This window comes from Bufo bufo, chromosome 4 (assembly GCF_905171765.1).
Source record: "Bufo bufo chromosome 4, aBufBuf1.1, whole genome shotgun sequence".
NCBI classification, from domain to species: Eukaryota; Metazoa; Chordata; class Amphibia; order Anura; family Bufonidae; genus Bufo; species Bufo bufo.
Genome location: NC_053392.1, coordinates 374,965,139 through 374,982,171, shown reverse-complemented (window position 1 = coordinate 374,982,171; position 17,033 = coordinate 374,965,139). Strand labels below are relative to the sequence as shown.

At 42.4% G+C, this 17,033-nt stretch overlaps 1 protein-coding gene across 3 annotated transcripts in view; it reads left to right on the top strand.

The window, feature by feature from the left end:
- Positions 1-17,033, top strand: part of LOC120998505 (MFS-type transporter SLC18B1-like) — a 101,287-nt gene that overhangs the window by 59,503 nt on the left and 24,751 nt on the right. For all 3 annotated transcript variants that reach the window (XR_005778414.1, XR_005778415.1, XM_040429157.1), the window contains exons 11-12: positions 11,919-12,012; positions 12,092-12,144. Coding sequence is in view for 1 of the 3 variants with exons in the window: in XM_040429157.1 (XP_040285091.1) it covers positions 11,919-12,012; positions 12,092-12,144 (147 nt within the window). In the remaining 2 variants the exon portion in view is untranslated. The remainder of the gene's footprint in view (positions 1-11,918; positions 12,013-12,091; positions 12,145-17,033) is intronic.

Genomic DNA, 17,033 nt, shown 5'->3' with positions numbered 1-17,033 from the left:
GGGGCAGAGGTCACTCATTGGGTCAGTGAGTGACCTATGGGGTAGTGTTGCTGGGCAAAGAAGCTAGAGATGCCCAGCAACAGTTACAGTTAGGGCATTGGTGGGATAGTTTCAAGGTCCCCCCAGCTTAGGGCTATATAGTGGCAGTCGCGGGCAGTGTTGGGCTGTCATCCCGACAGCCCAACACTGCCAATGGCTTCTTCTTTGTACTGTAGAGTTTCAGCTGGCAACGGTGGATGGCACGGTGGATTGTGTTCACTGACAATGGTTTCTGGAAGTATTCCTGAGCCCATTCTGTGATTTCCTTTACAGTAGCATTCCTGTTTGTGGTGCAGTGTCGTTTAAGGGCCCGGAGATCACGGGCATCCAGTATGGTTTTACGGCCTTGACCCTTACGCACAGAGATTGTTCTAGATTCTCTGAATCTTCGGATGATGTTATGCACAGTTGATGATGATAGATGCAAAGTCTTTGCAATTTTTCACTGGGTAACACCTTTCTGATATTGCTCCACTATCTTTCTGCGAAACATTGTGGGAATTGGTGATCCTCTACCCATCTTGGCTTCTGAGAGACACTGCCACTCTGAGAAGCTCTTTTTATACCCAATCATGTTGCCAATTGACCTAATTAGTGTTAATTGGTCTTCCAGCTCTTCGTTATGCTCAAATTTACTTTTTCCAGCCTCTTATTGCTACTTGTCCCAACTTTTTTGGGATTTGTTGACACCGTGAAAATTGGAATCAACGTATTTTTCCTTTAAAATTATACATTTACTCGGATTAAACGTTTGATCTGTCATCTACGTTCTATTACAAATAAAATATTGACATTTGCCATCTCCACATCATTGCATTCAGTTTTTATTCACAATTTGTTTAGTGTCCCAACATTTTTGGAATCCGGTTTGTATATCCCTCCGCACTTACCCAGGCTAGGGAACGTCGTCCAGTTGTACCTCGTTGCCTAGGACGAGTGGTGCAAGTAGGCAGGGACAGGGGTGTGGGTGGAGCCAGTGGTCACTACCCTCTACCCCTCTTTGTGACAGCCAATTGAAAAACTTTGGTTAGCACCAATCTATCTGAACTGACTGTTATGAATGGGGCCCCTATGACCACCATACTAGGGACCTTTTGGGACATTTGGCTCTTACTAGAACTATCTGGAGATACTGTATCAAAAGATTCCCCTCTTACTTACTGGTGCTCTTTAATGACCTCTTTACTATATCATCCCCACCTTCCAGAAAGTGTTACTATGAACATGTTTAAGCCTTGGTTCCAAAATAAACTATTCTGCTTTGCAGACATAGTTAATCCTACTACAATATGTCTTCTACCCTTTCAAAATTTCTAACGTAGATATAACTTCCCATCACAGTGCAGATTCCACTATGCTTAAATTAGCCGTTTTTCCTACACCATTTGTGTCTCTTCCCACAGCTTTTGAATGTTTATGTAGATTGGTGAAATAATAAATGTGCAATAAGGTCCCCCTATCCCTCCCACCGTGCCAACAGGACCCTGGAATAGAGGGGTTTAGAAGGAGTATGATACCACATCATAAGTACCTTGATTCTCATTATATATTACTGGGACGATTTTGCTTACCTCTGCCATCTAAGACGCCATGCAGAGTCATGTAATATTTTAACCAAAAATTCCTCAAAACGAGTCATGTAGAATTGCCTGGATAATCTATATATAAAATATACACAGTGAGGAACAGAAGTATTTGAACACCCTGTGATTTTGCAAGTTCACATTTTAGGTGCATTTCCACTCTGAGAGACAGGTTTAAAACTAAATAAATAAGGAAATCATTGTATGATTTTTAAAGAATTTATTTGTCTTGCACTGCTGAACATAAGTATTTGAACACCTGAGAAACAGCAAGAATTCTGGCTCTCAAAGACCTGTTACTGTGCCTTTAAAAAGTCCACCTCTACTCCACTCATTAATCTAACTTAGTAGCACCTGTCTGAGCTCTTTAAATACACCTGTCCACCCCACAGTCAGTCAGACGCCAACTACTACCATGGGCAAGGCCAAATAGCTGTCAAAAGACACCAGAGACAAAATTGTGGACCTCCACAAGGCTGGAAAGGGCTACGGGGCAATTGCCAAGCAGCTTGGTGAAAAGAGATCAACTGTTGGGAGCAATGATTAGAAAATGGAAGAGGCTAAAGACGACTGTCAGTCTCCCTCGGACTTTGGCTCCAGGCAAGATCTCACCTCGTGGGGTATCACTGATGATAAGAAAGGTGAGGAATCAGCCCATAACTACAAAGGAGGAGCAGGTCAATAACATGAAGAGAGCTGGGACCACAATTTCAAAGGTCTGTAGAACACTACGCCGTCATGGTTTCAAATCATGCATTACGCGGAAGTTTCCCCTTCTCAAGTCATCACATGTCCAGGCCCGTCTGAAGTTTGCCAATGACCATCTGGATGATCCAGAGGAGGCATGGGAGAAAGTCATGTGGTCAGATGAGACCAAAGTAGAACTTTTTGGTCTAAACTTCACTCGTCGTGTTTGGAGGAAAAAGAAGGATGAGTTGCATCCCAAGAACACCATCCCTACTGTGAAGCATTGGGGTGGTAACATCATGCTTTGGGGGTGCTTTTCTGCAAAGGGGACAGGACGACTGCACTGTATTAATGAGAGGATGAATGGGGCAATTTATTGTAGGAATTCGAGCAACAACCTCCTTCCCTCAGTCAGAGCATTGAAGATGGGTCGTAGCTGGGTCTTCCAACATGACAACGACCCGAAGCACACAGCCAGGATAACCAAGCATATCAAGGTTCTGGAGTGGTCTAGCCAGTCTCCAGACCTAAATCCAATAGAACATCTTTGGAGAGAGCTAAAACTCTGTGTTGCTCAGCAACAGCCCCGAAACCTGACAGATCTAGAGGAGATCTGTGTAGCGGAGTGGGCCCAAATCCCTGTTGCAGTGTGTGCAAACCTGGTCAAGAACTACTAGAAACGTTTGACCTTTTTGATTGCAAACAAAGGCTTCTGTACCAAATATTAACACCGATTTTCTCAGGTGTTCAAATACATCAGCAGTGCAAGACAAATACATTTTTTAAAAATCATACAATGTGATTTCCTGTTTTTATTTTTATTTTTATTTGGTCTCTCAGAGTAAGAATGCACATACAACGTGAATTTCAGACCTCTCCATGATTTCTAAGTGGGAGAACTTTCAAAATCGCAGAGTGTTCAAATACTTTTGTTCCTCACTGTATATATTTTATCCAGGCAGCCATTTTATCCAGGCAGATTATCCAGGCAATTCTACATGACTCGTTTTGAGGAATTTTTGGTTAAAATATTACATGACTCTGAATGGCATCTTAGATAGCAGAGGTAAGCAAAATCGGCCCAGTAATAAATAATAAGAATCAAGGTACTTATGATGTGGTATTATACTCCTTCTAAACCTCTCTATTCCAGGGTCCTGTTGGCACTGTGGGAGGGCTAGGGGGACCATATTGCACATTTATTATTTCACTAATCCATTTGTTCTGGGAAGGGTTATGCTCTGTTTTTCAGGGGTTCCTCTTCTATCTAGTATCCCACCTATCCCTATTCGTAAGCATGCACTTAAACTTGTCTCCACATTTTGCCAGATGCCTAATTGCTCTTTAGTGGAAACGAGCCACACCTCCAACCCTTGCAGATTTTTCTAGAGCTCTCGATTTTAGCAATTTGGAATACCTCATAGCTCTAACTCACAATAAGAGTTTTCTTGAAGACACTTGGAATGTGTGAGGCACGTACTAGATTACTAGACATTTGCAAGCTTACAACTGCTGACTGTTCATGTGGCTATCATTCTTTACACTTTTCCCCACTAGCCTTCTTGTATCTAGTCTTTTAGGCTACTTTCACACTAGCGTTTTTGCTGGATCCGGCAAGGTTCAGCAAAAACGCTTCCGTTACTGATAATACAACCATCTGCATCTGTTATGAACGGATCCGGTTGTATTATCTTTAACATTGCCAAGACGGATCCGTCATGAACTCCATTGAAATTCAATGGAGGATGGATCCGTTTTCTGTTGTGGCAGAGAAAACTGATCCGTCCCCATTGACTTTCATTGGGGGTCATGCCGGATCCGTCTTTCTCCGCATCCCAGGACAGAAAGCAAACTACAACATGTTGCGGTTTGCTATCCGGTATGATAACGCAACTAAATGAAATGGAATGCATTTTGGAGCATTCCGTTCTGTTCAGTTTTGTTCCCATTGACCATGAATGGGGACAAAACTGAAGTGTTTTTTTCCGGTATTGAGCCCCTATGATGGATCTCAATACCGGAAAACTAAAATGCTAGTGTGAAAGTAGCCTTATTTATGTCTTCTTGTATGTTTTCTTACATACAGTATTGCATATGAGACTTATATTATGTGCTATATTATGTGTTCTTGGTTTATTTTCAACTATATACAGTAGATCATATGTTTAATATTACACTGTGCATTACATAGACCTTCATTCCCATTGCTCATTTTTTTTAATTAATTTATTTTTATTTTGTATACATAATATGAAGATTTAACATACATGATATTACACAGATGCCGTAAATACACACATATTTGGTAGACTTTTCTTTCATGCATGCTAAACTCATATCAAACGTGTAAAAACAGAAAACCGAGAGTCTATCTAAACCCATTCCTCTCCCCCCACCCTCATTATCGTTGTCTGTAGGCACATCCACAGCGGGCAGGCCCCTATGACCATGTCGACCAAGTTCTATCCCATCTAATTTTTTTAGACTTATTACAAATAGCGAGTTTTTCATATTTCTTCACTTTGTCAGAAAGTTGATGCCATGCAGATACCGACAAGGGATCTTTTGAGCCCCAGTTCCTAGCGATTATTACCCTAGCCAACATAAATAATTTCATCCACAGCAAGTTTTCTCGTCCTTGCTCATCAAATAGGGAAGCCCCCAGAACCGCTGTGATTATATCTGCCTCGTAGTTATGAGGAGCATCTCCGGAGCTCAAAAAGGACATTAATCCAAAAATCCTGTTTGATAGGACAGGCCCACACCAGATGTATAAAATCCGCGCATTGGGCTTGACACCTTTGGCATCTATCTGAGGCATCCTTATAAAACCGAGAAAGAGAAGTAGGCGTGTAGTATAAGCGGTGTAAAATCCTAAATTGAATTAACCTGTGATTCCCAGATTTCTAATATTCCTATAAATTAATTCCCATTTTAGTGTTTTATCATTTCCGATATCTTGACCCCATTTCACTTCACTTCTAAACTTATTCATTTTACCCATTTCCACTCTCCATTTGCTATAAATTAGTGAGATGGACGTGTTATTCTGATATGAGTTAAAACACCAATCTATAAAATCATAAACACCTTTATTTTTGATGCGCATAAACGCGTGTTTCACCTGAAAGTATTTAAATTCCCATTGCTCTTTACATTTGACCTTTTTATAGGACGAAATTTGGTAATGTTTATTCTATCCTTGTATGGTTTTCCCTTCACCCACGACAGCACCACGAGAGAGAGAGGATCTGCCCCCACAGACAGGAAACCTGCAGAATAAAAGGGCAGACAATTCAGTGTGGTTTCCTGTCTCTGGGGAAGCCTGCAGTTTCTTTCAGATCGTTCCCCCCTGGTGGTTCTCCTATACTGACCCCTGTTTGGGCAGGAAAAGGGCCTTGGGCATACCTGCAGTCCCCATAAGGTAAGATGCGGCATCGGTTGGTGCGCTAATGGGGACGGGCAGAGGCACAACAAATCTCCAAAAGGAGCATCCTGTGTGCTGAAACGTGGCGGCATCGCTGATGTGCTAGAGGCACAGACTTCCTGGCCCCAGGGGGAGAGGGAGGAGTTAGGCCGAGGATAGCGAGTGCAACACGTGGATTGGCAAGCAGTGCTGGGCGGTGACGTCATCAAAGAGCGCCTATAAGAAGGGCACTCTGTGAATCTGAGGACGGTGTCCTAATCAGAATACTGGTTGGTGGTCCGGTGGGAAGCATAGAGGAGGAGAAACACACAGAAGAGTCTGGAGTCCCTCCAGCCCTGGTACCTCTGAGGGGTGAGTGCTCTGGGGCATATTGAATCCCGCTTCTCTTCTGATACCCTTATACCTAAATGTGTTGCTGACAAAGCCTAGGAAGGTCGTTTCAAAAAAGAAGAATGAGTGTGGTCTTTGTAAATCTGTGTTACTGGCTGAGTGGGAGAAGAGGAGGTGTCAGAGCTGTATTAATTGGACAATGGCTGATAATTTGCCGTCTTCAGGCTTTGGTCAGATCTGAATTTAATTCCTCTCCATCCTCAAAAAAATTTGCCGGGACTAGAGATCCAAAGTTGAGGCGACTAGATACGGCACAGGAGCTTATTTCATCTGATTCCGAAGAAGATGAAATGCACTCCTCCTTATATTGGCATTCTGGAAATTCATCCCTATCTTCTTCTGAGGAAGGTGAGATTAGTGGTAAACCATGTTTTCCAATAGAAGATACGGATAGGCTTTTAAAAGCCATAAGATCAACTATGGGCATTGAAGAGATAAAGGAACCTAGGTCCATTCAGGATATTATGTTTGGGGGTCTATAATCCAGGCACCACAGCACCTTCCCGGTTCATAAGAACGTTTCAGCCTTAATTAAAGGGGAATCAAAGAAACATAACAGAAAATGTTATATTTAAAAAAAAATTAAGCGAAAATATCCTTTTAAAGAAGAAGACTGTGCTACTTGGGATAAAGCGCCTAGGATAGATGTAGCTATATCTAAAGTCTCTAGGAAAACGACCCTTCCTTTTGATGATATGGGAATATTAAAGGACCTGTTAGATAAAAAAAAAGCTGAGTCTTTTTGAAAAGGTGCCTGGGAGGCGTCTACCATGGATGCAAGCCCCTGGGGATGGGGGGCTCATATTCAGGAAATATCCCTTCAGGGTCGTTGGGGGGATACTCATAAAGGGGGATCCTCCAACCTAAAAGAACAAGCAGCAGTAGGTCTAGCAATGAGGTCTGTCCTTCCAAGAATAAGAGGGAAAAATCTCAAGGTTATGACGGACAACAGGACTGTGGTCTCTTTTATAAACGGACAAGGGGGGACAAGGTGCAACATTCTGATGCAGGAAGCCCAGACGATTCTCCTATTAGCAGAAAAAGAGTATGCCTCAATGTCAGCAGAACATATCAGAGGGGTGGAAAAAGGACAGGCAGACTTTCTGAGTCGCCATTTTCTTTCTCAGGGCGAATGGAGTCTGAACCAGTCCATTTTCAAGAAAATAACAGTTCTCTCGGGCCAGCCAGTAATGGATGTTTTTGCTACTTTCCAGAACAAGAAGGTACAGAAATTCTTCTCCCTAGATCCAGCGGGATCGCCTTGTGGGATAGATGCCTTCCTCCAGAACTGGAATTTTCCTCTAGCCTACGCTTTTCCTCCTCTCCCGTTGATTCCAAGAGTATTAAGGAAAATCAGGGAGGATGACACGAGGGTTATCCTCATAGCCCTGTTTTGGCCAAAAAGATCATGGTTCACGTGGCTTCGGATAATGTCGCGCTCAGAGATCCGGAACCTGTTGAGCCATTTGAACCTTTGGATACCAGCTCCATTAAATGTCTCACCTTGAAATTATGTCTTCATATAGCAGTAACATCAGCTTGTAGGTATAATCAAATCCACACCACTCCATTAATCCTCCATACACCACAATTTTAGAAGATAAAGTATTGATTCGTCCAGATCCAGCGTTTCTTCCAAAAGTTGCTTCCAAGTTTCATAGGTCTCAGGATATTGTGCTTCCTACTGTACCTTTAAGAACCCAAGGTCAGAAAAGAAAAATATCTTCATTGCTTGCATGTGAGATGGGCTTTGATTAATAATTTTTCTCGCACTGAGAATTGGCGAAAATCTACTTCACTCTTTGTCCTCTTTCAAGGAGTGAATAAGGGTAAGGCGGCCACCAAAAGTTCCATTGCTAGATGGATTGTTTCTGCCATCTCTTTGGCCTATTCTTCTTCTTGGTTATCTCCTCCGGTAAGTCTTAAAGCACAGGGTAGTTGCTACCTCCTGGGCAGAATGATCCTCCGTCCCCATAGAGGACATTTGCAGAGTGGCTACCTGGTCTTCTCCTTCAACCTTTTTTAAGCGCTATTGGCTTGATTTGAGCTCTTCCTCTTCTGGGTCTTCCTTTGGGGAAAAGGTACTTCTTTAAGCTCTTCCACCCTGAATTTTCCTCTGGTAAATCACTTGTGGTGCTGTCGTGGGTGAAGGGAAAAATGATGATTACTCACTGGTAATTTGATTTTCCAGAGCCCACGACAGATCCCTTATTCTCCCTCTCTTCTGGGTTATTCTGGTTCTCCTATACTCACACGGGTGTAGCATAAAAAGAGAAAAAAAAAAGAGATAATTTATGTATTAAAGAGGACCTTTCATTACAATAAAAAATCTAAACTAAGTATGCTGACATGGAGAGCGGCGCCCAGGGATCTCCCTGCACTTTCTATTATCCCTCGGCGCCGCTCCGTTCTCCCGGTATAGGCTCCGGTATCTTCAGATTTTCGGCTCAACTGGGAGGAGCCTGCTCTTGTTCTCCTGGGCGTCTCCTTCTCTCAGGCTATGAGCTGAGTGCTGCGATTGGCCAGCGATACAGCCTGGGAGAAGGACTAGTGTGAAGGTACTCTAACACTGACGGAACATGCTGGGGTGAAAATTTGTATACAAAAAAAAATAAAAATTATATATATATATATATATATATATATATATATATATATATATATATATATAGGAAAAAAGCAGCACACATTAAACGTGGGTGCAAATCCTCCTGAGGGCCTGAGACCAAGGTCCCAAGTGTATATAAAATAGAAAAGAGGCAGCACTCCAATTTGTGATGAAAAAAAAGTGGACGGTTTATTCACCCATCTAGCAGCAACGTTTCAGCTCTCTCAATGGAGTCTTTGTCCAGCTGAATAACATGTGCAAATTAGCATACATATATAGTGCAAGCAATTTCATAATTACAAATTGATAGTTAAACATTAAAGTGCAAGTGCATCGAGAATATGGCGATGTTAACAATACAATTCATATGACGCCATGGTTAAATCCCATATAATTGTGAACCTGATCATGTGAAATACATATCATCATTAGTACAGTGAAAAATCCATAAACATTACATGATTGGCAATCACATATGGTGGACTGTGCATAATATGTGACAATCACAACTCAATTAAAACATTAAAAACCTTTGAATGGATCATGTTGAACCATGGAGACCTGGTGGAAACTGCTGGCGTCCGGAAGAACAAATGGCGCATGCACCGCTCCTATGTGCTCTCGCGAGGCACGTAATAGTTACCAAGAATGTGGGAACCACATCAAAGATGGCCGCTGTCAAATTTTACAACAGGGCGCATGCTCATGCCCATACAGGCCAGCCAGTTCCCTGTGCAGAAATGTCAGACACTGAGTCCAAACAGTGTCCAAAGCCCCGCAGTATGAAGCAGATAAGGCTGTCACGACCGCTATCCCAGCAGCAGTCGTGTCGCACCAGACGGAGGGGAAGGGGGACCCTTATCTATGGATGGGAAATAGAATGGCCACCCCTGACTAACCCTAAGCTGGCACCTGTCTGCCCTGATACCCTAGACGGGGTGTGAACCCGTGCGGCGAGCAGGATGTCTAAACCCTCAGTCGCCCTAACAAGTCTGGACTGGGGAAAGGCCGATGGGAGCGCTAGTCACCATCACTCACGTCTAGGAAAACAACAGGGGAAGACAGCAACAAACAAACAACAGCAGAGATAGACTCATCCAGTCACGAGCAGAGAAGGCGATCCCAAACCCGACAGTTCACGCCGGACAAGAGCTCCACAGCAACACCATCAAACGATCTCCTTCCAAGGTCAGAGTAGCACTGGAAGTAAGGACTCACCTGAGAAGGATGCCTACAAACTCCCAGTCAGGACAAAAAGGTTCACAAGGCAAAACCCAGATGACATACCCTGAACCACGGAGCAAACTCACAAGCTATCGCGAGTAGCAAGTCGCTGCGACCTTCTCCTCCCAGACCTGTCTGGATCAGTCACAGTCGTGACAAAGGCTGGTCCACAGGCAGAGAACCGGCGGGTGAGCGCCGGTCTCCAAATGGAATGTCTGTATCAGGGGGGCGGCACGGCCAATCAAACCGCATACACCCCTCTGTCCAGACCTCACAGCACATCCGCTCCGTGACAAGTACCCACCAGATGGGAGTAGGGGTCCACAGATTCTGAACCCACTATACCCAGTCGGCGGGGAAGGTCACGGATGAACTGCATCGGAGCATTACAGAATGTACTTATATTTATACATATGACAAATAAACGCGACAGCCCGTCTGAAATCAGTGTCACCCGAGTCCCCATAAAAGGGGGCTGGAGTGGCGCTAAAACACGGACTAGGGCTGTCGCTAAAAAATTAAAGTGGTATCCCAGTGTAATGAACTGTTTAGTAGCATATAGATCAGTGGTGGCGAACCTATGGCACGAGTGCCAGAGGCGGCACTCAGAGCCCTTTCTGTGGGCACCCACACCCTAGGAAAAGTCTATGGTGTACCAATATGCCTTAGACTTTTCCTGCCATTCATCAGCGCTGGGTGCACTATGAACAGCAGAGGCAGTGCACAAAATGTAGGCAGGCTATTATAGCTAAATGATAAACTACATGGAAGATTTACTACTGTATATTGGACTGTAGTATTCAGGGTAAATTGCCGTGTTGGCACTTTGCGATAAATAAGTGGGTTTTGGGTTACAGTTTGGGCACTCAGTCTGTAAAAGGTTTGCCATCAGTGATATAGATGGATCGCCTGCATAGTTCCTCCAGTCTTCACCAAACGTGACCATTCATGACATACAGTCAAAGATGTTGTCCTACAGAAAAAAGAAAACACCGTTTAGCATATAGCACATGTTGTTTTCCATACATAGAATAAAAGGGGAGTGCACATACACAACTGGTGACTAGACGACCCTGAACTCTACATTTAAACCCTGTGGCTTTAAAGTACCTAATGTATATATCCAGTAGAGCTCTCTTCTTTTCAATAATTTAGTTTGGTCACAAACTCGTCTCAAAAGGGGTATTTGTTCCAGAATTCTAAACCGTAAATCCCTTTCTGAATGTTTTGCCTCTGCAAAATGTTTTGATACGGGAAGATCCATTTTTTGTTTTCTGATTGAGTATCGATGTTGATTGAGTCGAGTTTTAACATCCCAGGTGGTCTCACCTATATACAAAAGGTGGCAGGGGCACATCAACAAATGGATAACATGGGACGAGTCACATGTTAGATATAGTTTGATTTTAACCATGTGACCAGAAACCGGGTGAACAAAAGAGTCACCTCATAACATCAAGTTGCAATTTACACAGTTGTAACATGGAAAACACCCCTTGCGGTTGGCCAGCACTACAGCCTGGGAGAAGGACTAGTGTGAAGGTACCCTAACACTGACGGAACATGCTGGGGTGAAAATTTGTATACAAAAAAAAAAAATAATAATATATTTTTTTATATATATATATATATATATATATATATATATATATATATAGTTAAAGGGGTTGTAAAGCCTTTAGCAAGTGATGGCCTATCCTCATTATAGTGAAGGGAGCTCACTACTACAGTGCTGCTGCCAATGAATTCAATGGGGGCACCACTGTAATAAGATCTTTCCAGTACAGTATTGAAGGTGCTGTGAAGCTTTGGCGCCATCTTCCTGCGATGTAGCTGCACTGAGCTTTCATGTTTACCATGATACATTGATCTTGCTGAGAATATGTTTCTGCTGCAGTCAATTTAATTTGACTTTTCCTTTTTTCCTTGGTCAACCACTTTTCCTTTCATATCTTTTCAGATCATTTGTGGGCCCAACGCTTGGTGGATTTCTAAATGAGAAGTTTCATTTTCAGTGGGCAGCTGCCTTTCAGGGACTTCTACCTTTAGTGTCTGTAAGTCACACAGAATCTTGTATCATTATATGATAGGAATGTTGCTGGTTTTAAAATGAATCCTTTTGTTGTTTTTCAGTTTGTGCTGAGTTTAACATTTTACTCCTGGGAGGCAAAGAGAAAGAAAAAAAGGTAAGCCTTTCACAGCATGAATAAATCTTCTATACTTGGAGCTCGCTATCATCGATTCAACATACTTTATGTTCATTACTGTATGTCAACAGAAAGTGTGTTAGATACTGAACAGATCGCTAATAAAAGCGCTGAAGACATTACAGACACCATAGCATTTTTAATGTCCTTTTGGTGCTGACAATGACCTTCTGTTTAAGGACCCATTTACACTGCCAGATCATCGGCCTGTAAGCGAGCACTGATCATCAGGGTCTGTCTGAGCTTCTTTTGTACATTTAAAGTCTATGTACACCTTCGGGGCAATTTTTTAATATTGCAATTTACTAATTTTGGGCTAAAAAATTTTTTTTTCCATAAATCTTTATTAAAAATATTCAGCCGTTCTATCACAAATGGTTAACCATTTGTCTAGCTGTGTGAATCGTACTTTCACTTTGTCCCAGTCATCTAGTAAACCTTATCTCTAAATTACTAACAAGGTCATAAATACTTATTTAAGCCACATTCTCATCTGTAAGTGTTTAAAGGGCTTCTGTCACCCCACTAAAGTGATTTTTTTTTTTTGGGGCTAGTTAAATTAGTTATATAGCGATATATGAAAATATAATTGTGTTCCTTACTTTGATCCAGCAGTTTATTCAAAAAACAAAGTTTTATCATATGCAAATTCGGTCTCTACCAGCAAGTAGGGCGTCTACTTGCTGGTAGCTGCTGCAGAAATCCGCCCCCTCCTCTTGTTGATTGACAGGGCCAGCCGGGATCTCCTCCTCCGGCCAGCCCTGTCGGCGTTTCAAAAATCGCGCGCCTGTGTTGAATCGGCGCAGGCGCTCTTAGATGAGGAGACTCGTCTCCTCAGAACTCCCTCAGTGCGCCTGCGCCGATTCAACACAGGCGCGCGATTTTTGAAACGCCGACAGGGCTGGCCGGAGGAGGAGATCGCGGCTGGCCCTGTCAATCAACAAGAGGAGGGGGCGGATTTCTGCAGCAGCTACCAGCAAGTAGCCGCCCTACTTGCTGGTAGAGACCGAATTTGCATATGATAAAACTTCGTTTTTTGAATAAACTGCTGGATCAAAGTAAGGAACACAATTATATTTTCATATATCGCTATATAACTAATTTAACTAGCCCCAAAAAAAAAAATCACTTTAGTGGGGTGACAGAAGCCCTTTAAGAGGTCAGATAAGGAGAAGATCGTAAAAATACAGCATGATACTAGAGAATTTCAAGGCTGTACAGATAAAGGGGCTCAACATGTTTAAAAAAGACTCAAAATTATCTCAAAATGAGTACAATGCAATAATTTAGAAATATTGCCCCGAATGTGTACATGGCCTTTAAATAGAGCTTTCATCGTACTACATGGGGATGAAAGATTTAGAGATTAGCGAATCGACTTCGGATGAAAAATCCAAAGTCGATTCGCATAAAACTTTGTTTTAATACTGTGCAGAGCGAGCGCTCCGTACAATATTATAATGTATTGGCTCCTATGAGCCGAAGTTATTACTTTGCGAAGTCTCACGAGACTTCGGGTAATAACTTCATAAATTGATTTCTACTGTAAAAAAAAACATTTCCCAAAAGTGATACCTTGAAACCAAACCTGAGTTCGGGAAATGTTTTTTTACAGTAGAAATCAATTTATGAAGTTATTACCCGAAGTAACTTCAGCTCATAGGAGCCAATATATTCTAAAACTGTACAGTATTGAAACAAAGTTTATGTGAATCGACTTCGGTTGTTTCATCCGAAGTCTATTCGCTCATCCCTAGAAAGATTGTATTAAAGAACATTCATCCCAATTCAGTTTGCATATTGTCAGTAGCACATCCTTGTTTACACAGGGAGATGTGCTGCTGACTTTAAAAAAAACAAAAAAAAAACATTTTTATGCCTGGAGAAAACATGCCATCAACAACGTCTTTAGTTGCTGATATTTGGCAATGTTTATACAGGGCAATGATTGGAAACAAATGTTCATACGAATATCGGCCTTTTTGAAGGTCGTTAAAGAAAACCCGGCATTTTTTCTGTCGTCTATATTAGTAAACATTTGTATTCCCCATAATATAACAATTCTGGGGCAGCTTTTTATAAAACTTTGCATTGTACTGTTCCTCTGTTAGTCCTCCTTGAAGTTTATGAATAAATTGACAACTGGCTGTTACCAGTTGGGGATGAGTTCTTACAGACTCTGACATTATCTAATCATTACTGACAATTCCAGCGTTTGTAGGGACACAGCCCTATCACAAGGGGATTTGTAACACCCAGTTGTCAAATTATTTATGAATTTCTAGGAGGAATTAAAAAGGAATGGAACAATGCGGAAGTTCCATAATTGAACGATACAAGTATTTACTAAAAGGGGCATATCAAGAGAGATTACAGGATCGCTTTAATACATAAGCTTGAGATGCTGAGCCCATAGGGTACTGAAGGAGCTGTCGGGAAGATAAAAAATTGTTAGAAAACGGGCAGATTTGGTTAAAAAAATAAAACAAGCAATACTCTTCTTACAGATCCCCCGCCACAGCCATTCCAGCGCTTACTAGGTCCCCCTTGGGTCTGCCTCTCGACACTCAGTAAACACCTGTGTGTCGAAAGACTACAGAAGAATAGATCAGTGAGAAACACTGTAAGCATTGAAATGGCTGCATCAGCGGATCTGTCAGGTGGGTATTGCTTGCTTTATTTTGTTTTTACCCATGCTGGCCTCTTTCTAAAAAGTTTTTATCTGCCAAACAACCCCTTTAACTAGGCAGGTTTCTGTTTAAAGAGGACCTGTCACCGCAAAATGCTCTTCAATATGCAGGCAGTGTTTTTTTAGAGCAGATAGAGTTGAGCAGATTGATATAGTTTTTGTGTGAAAAAATTCAGTAAAACTTGTAATTTATACATTTAAATCTCTGTGTCACGCTTTGGTGTGGGAGGGAAACACCACACCGAGCATAGGAGGGAAGGGGGGAACAGGGAATCAGGCCTGAGAACTAAGGAAGGAAAATGGACACCTCCTAGTGAAAATGCTAACCAAAATCCTGACTGACTACCAGTATGAACAGACCCCAAAGGTAGGCGAGTTCATATGCAGGAATACCTAGAGTTCTATCAAGCCCTATAGGACCCTGGTACTAATGGCAGGGACCAGACTACCTGTTCCTCCAAAAGGAAGGACGAACAGGAGTCTCCTTCAGGCCTAATACAAACAATAGGGAAATGCAACACACAGAACCCAAACAAAATACAAAAGGGAAAGAAAATACTTAACTTCAAAGGAGCAATGGAAGCACCAAGAACTCAGCCGAGATCCAACCACAATCTATCCAAAGGTCCAAACAGAAGCTTTAAACCGCACAGTGTTGTGGGAGAAGCGACTATAAATAGAGAAGGTTAAATGACCCTAATAGCCACACATGGGGAAAGAAGGTGTGGCAAGCACCAGAAACAACAGACGTCATTTGATCCAAACGGAAAACATGTCAGACCAAACCACGTGTTGCCAGTCTCACCGATCTTCTGCCACCTGTCGCAGGAACGTCTGCTCTTTCTGATTTAATTGTTCACAGGGGAGGTGATTGATACTAATCTCTGTGTAAGGGTACTTTCACACTAGCGTTAGAAGAATCCAGCAGGCAGTTCCGTTGCCGGAACTGCCTGCCGGATCCGGAAATCCGTATGCAAATGGATATCATTTGTTTCCAGATCAGGATGCGGATCCGTCTGACAAATGCATTGCAATACCGGATCCATCTCTCCGGTGTCATCTGGAAAAACGGATAAGGTATTTTTTATCTTTTTCACAGATTTAAAGGTCTGCGCAAGGTCTAAAATGTATTAATGCCGGATCCGGTACCAAGTGTTCCGGAAAAACGGATCTGGCATTAATACATTTCAATGGAAATTTATGTCGGATCCAGCAATCCGGCAAGTGTTCCAGAATTTTTGCCGGAGAAACTACCACAGCATGCTGCGGTATTTTCTCATGCCAAATACAGCCAAAGGGACTGAACTGAAGACATCCTGATGCATACTGAACGGATTGCTTTCCATTCAGAATGCATTGGGACAAAATTGAAGCGTTTTTTTTTTTCCGGTATTGAGCCCCTATGACGGATCTCAATACCGGTAAACTTTAACGCTTGTGTGAAAGTAGCCTAAGTGTGTATACAGAAATAGCTGTCAGTCACTGATCGCTGTACACGGGAAGGTGTTATCAGTGATTGATAGCATTCTATGTGTAAAGGTCCCTTTACACGGGACGATATTATCGTTAGGAAGGAAGCGTTCCTTTCCGCCAATCTGCTGATCGCTGGTGGAGGAGACCACTGCATTTACATGCAGCGATCTCCTCCAGAGTATGCGGAGGAGTGCTCACTAATGCCATTTCTCTTCCCCTGTTTGCCAGCAGGAGATTGTGTTTACACAGCATTTTCTGCTACCGGTAAACGAACATTTTTGCGCACACACAATGATCGGATTACCTGATGAACGAGCGTTTCCACCGGGAATGTACATTTACACCGCCCGATCATCACTAAAGAGTGTTACTATGAACGCTCGTTAGCAATAATCTGTGCGATTCTCAGCCCATGTAAAGGGCCCTTAAGTGTATATACAGAGATAGCAGTCATTCACTGATAGTTGTACACAGGGGAGGTGTTATCAGGTGTTATCTCTGTGTAAGCATGTATACAGAGATAGCTATCAGTCACTGATAGTTGTACAGGGGGAAGGTGTTATCAGTGATTGATAGCATTCTATGTGTAAGTGTATACAGAGATAGCTGTCATTCACTGATAGTTGTACACAGGGGAGGTGTTATCAGGTGTTATCTCTGTGTAAGCATGTATACAGAGATAGCTATCAGTCACTGATAGTTGTAC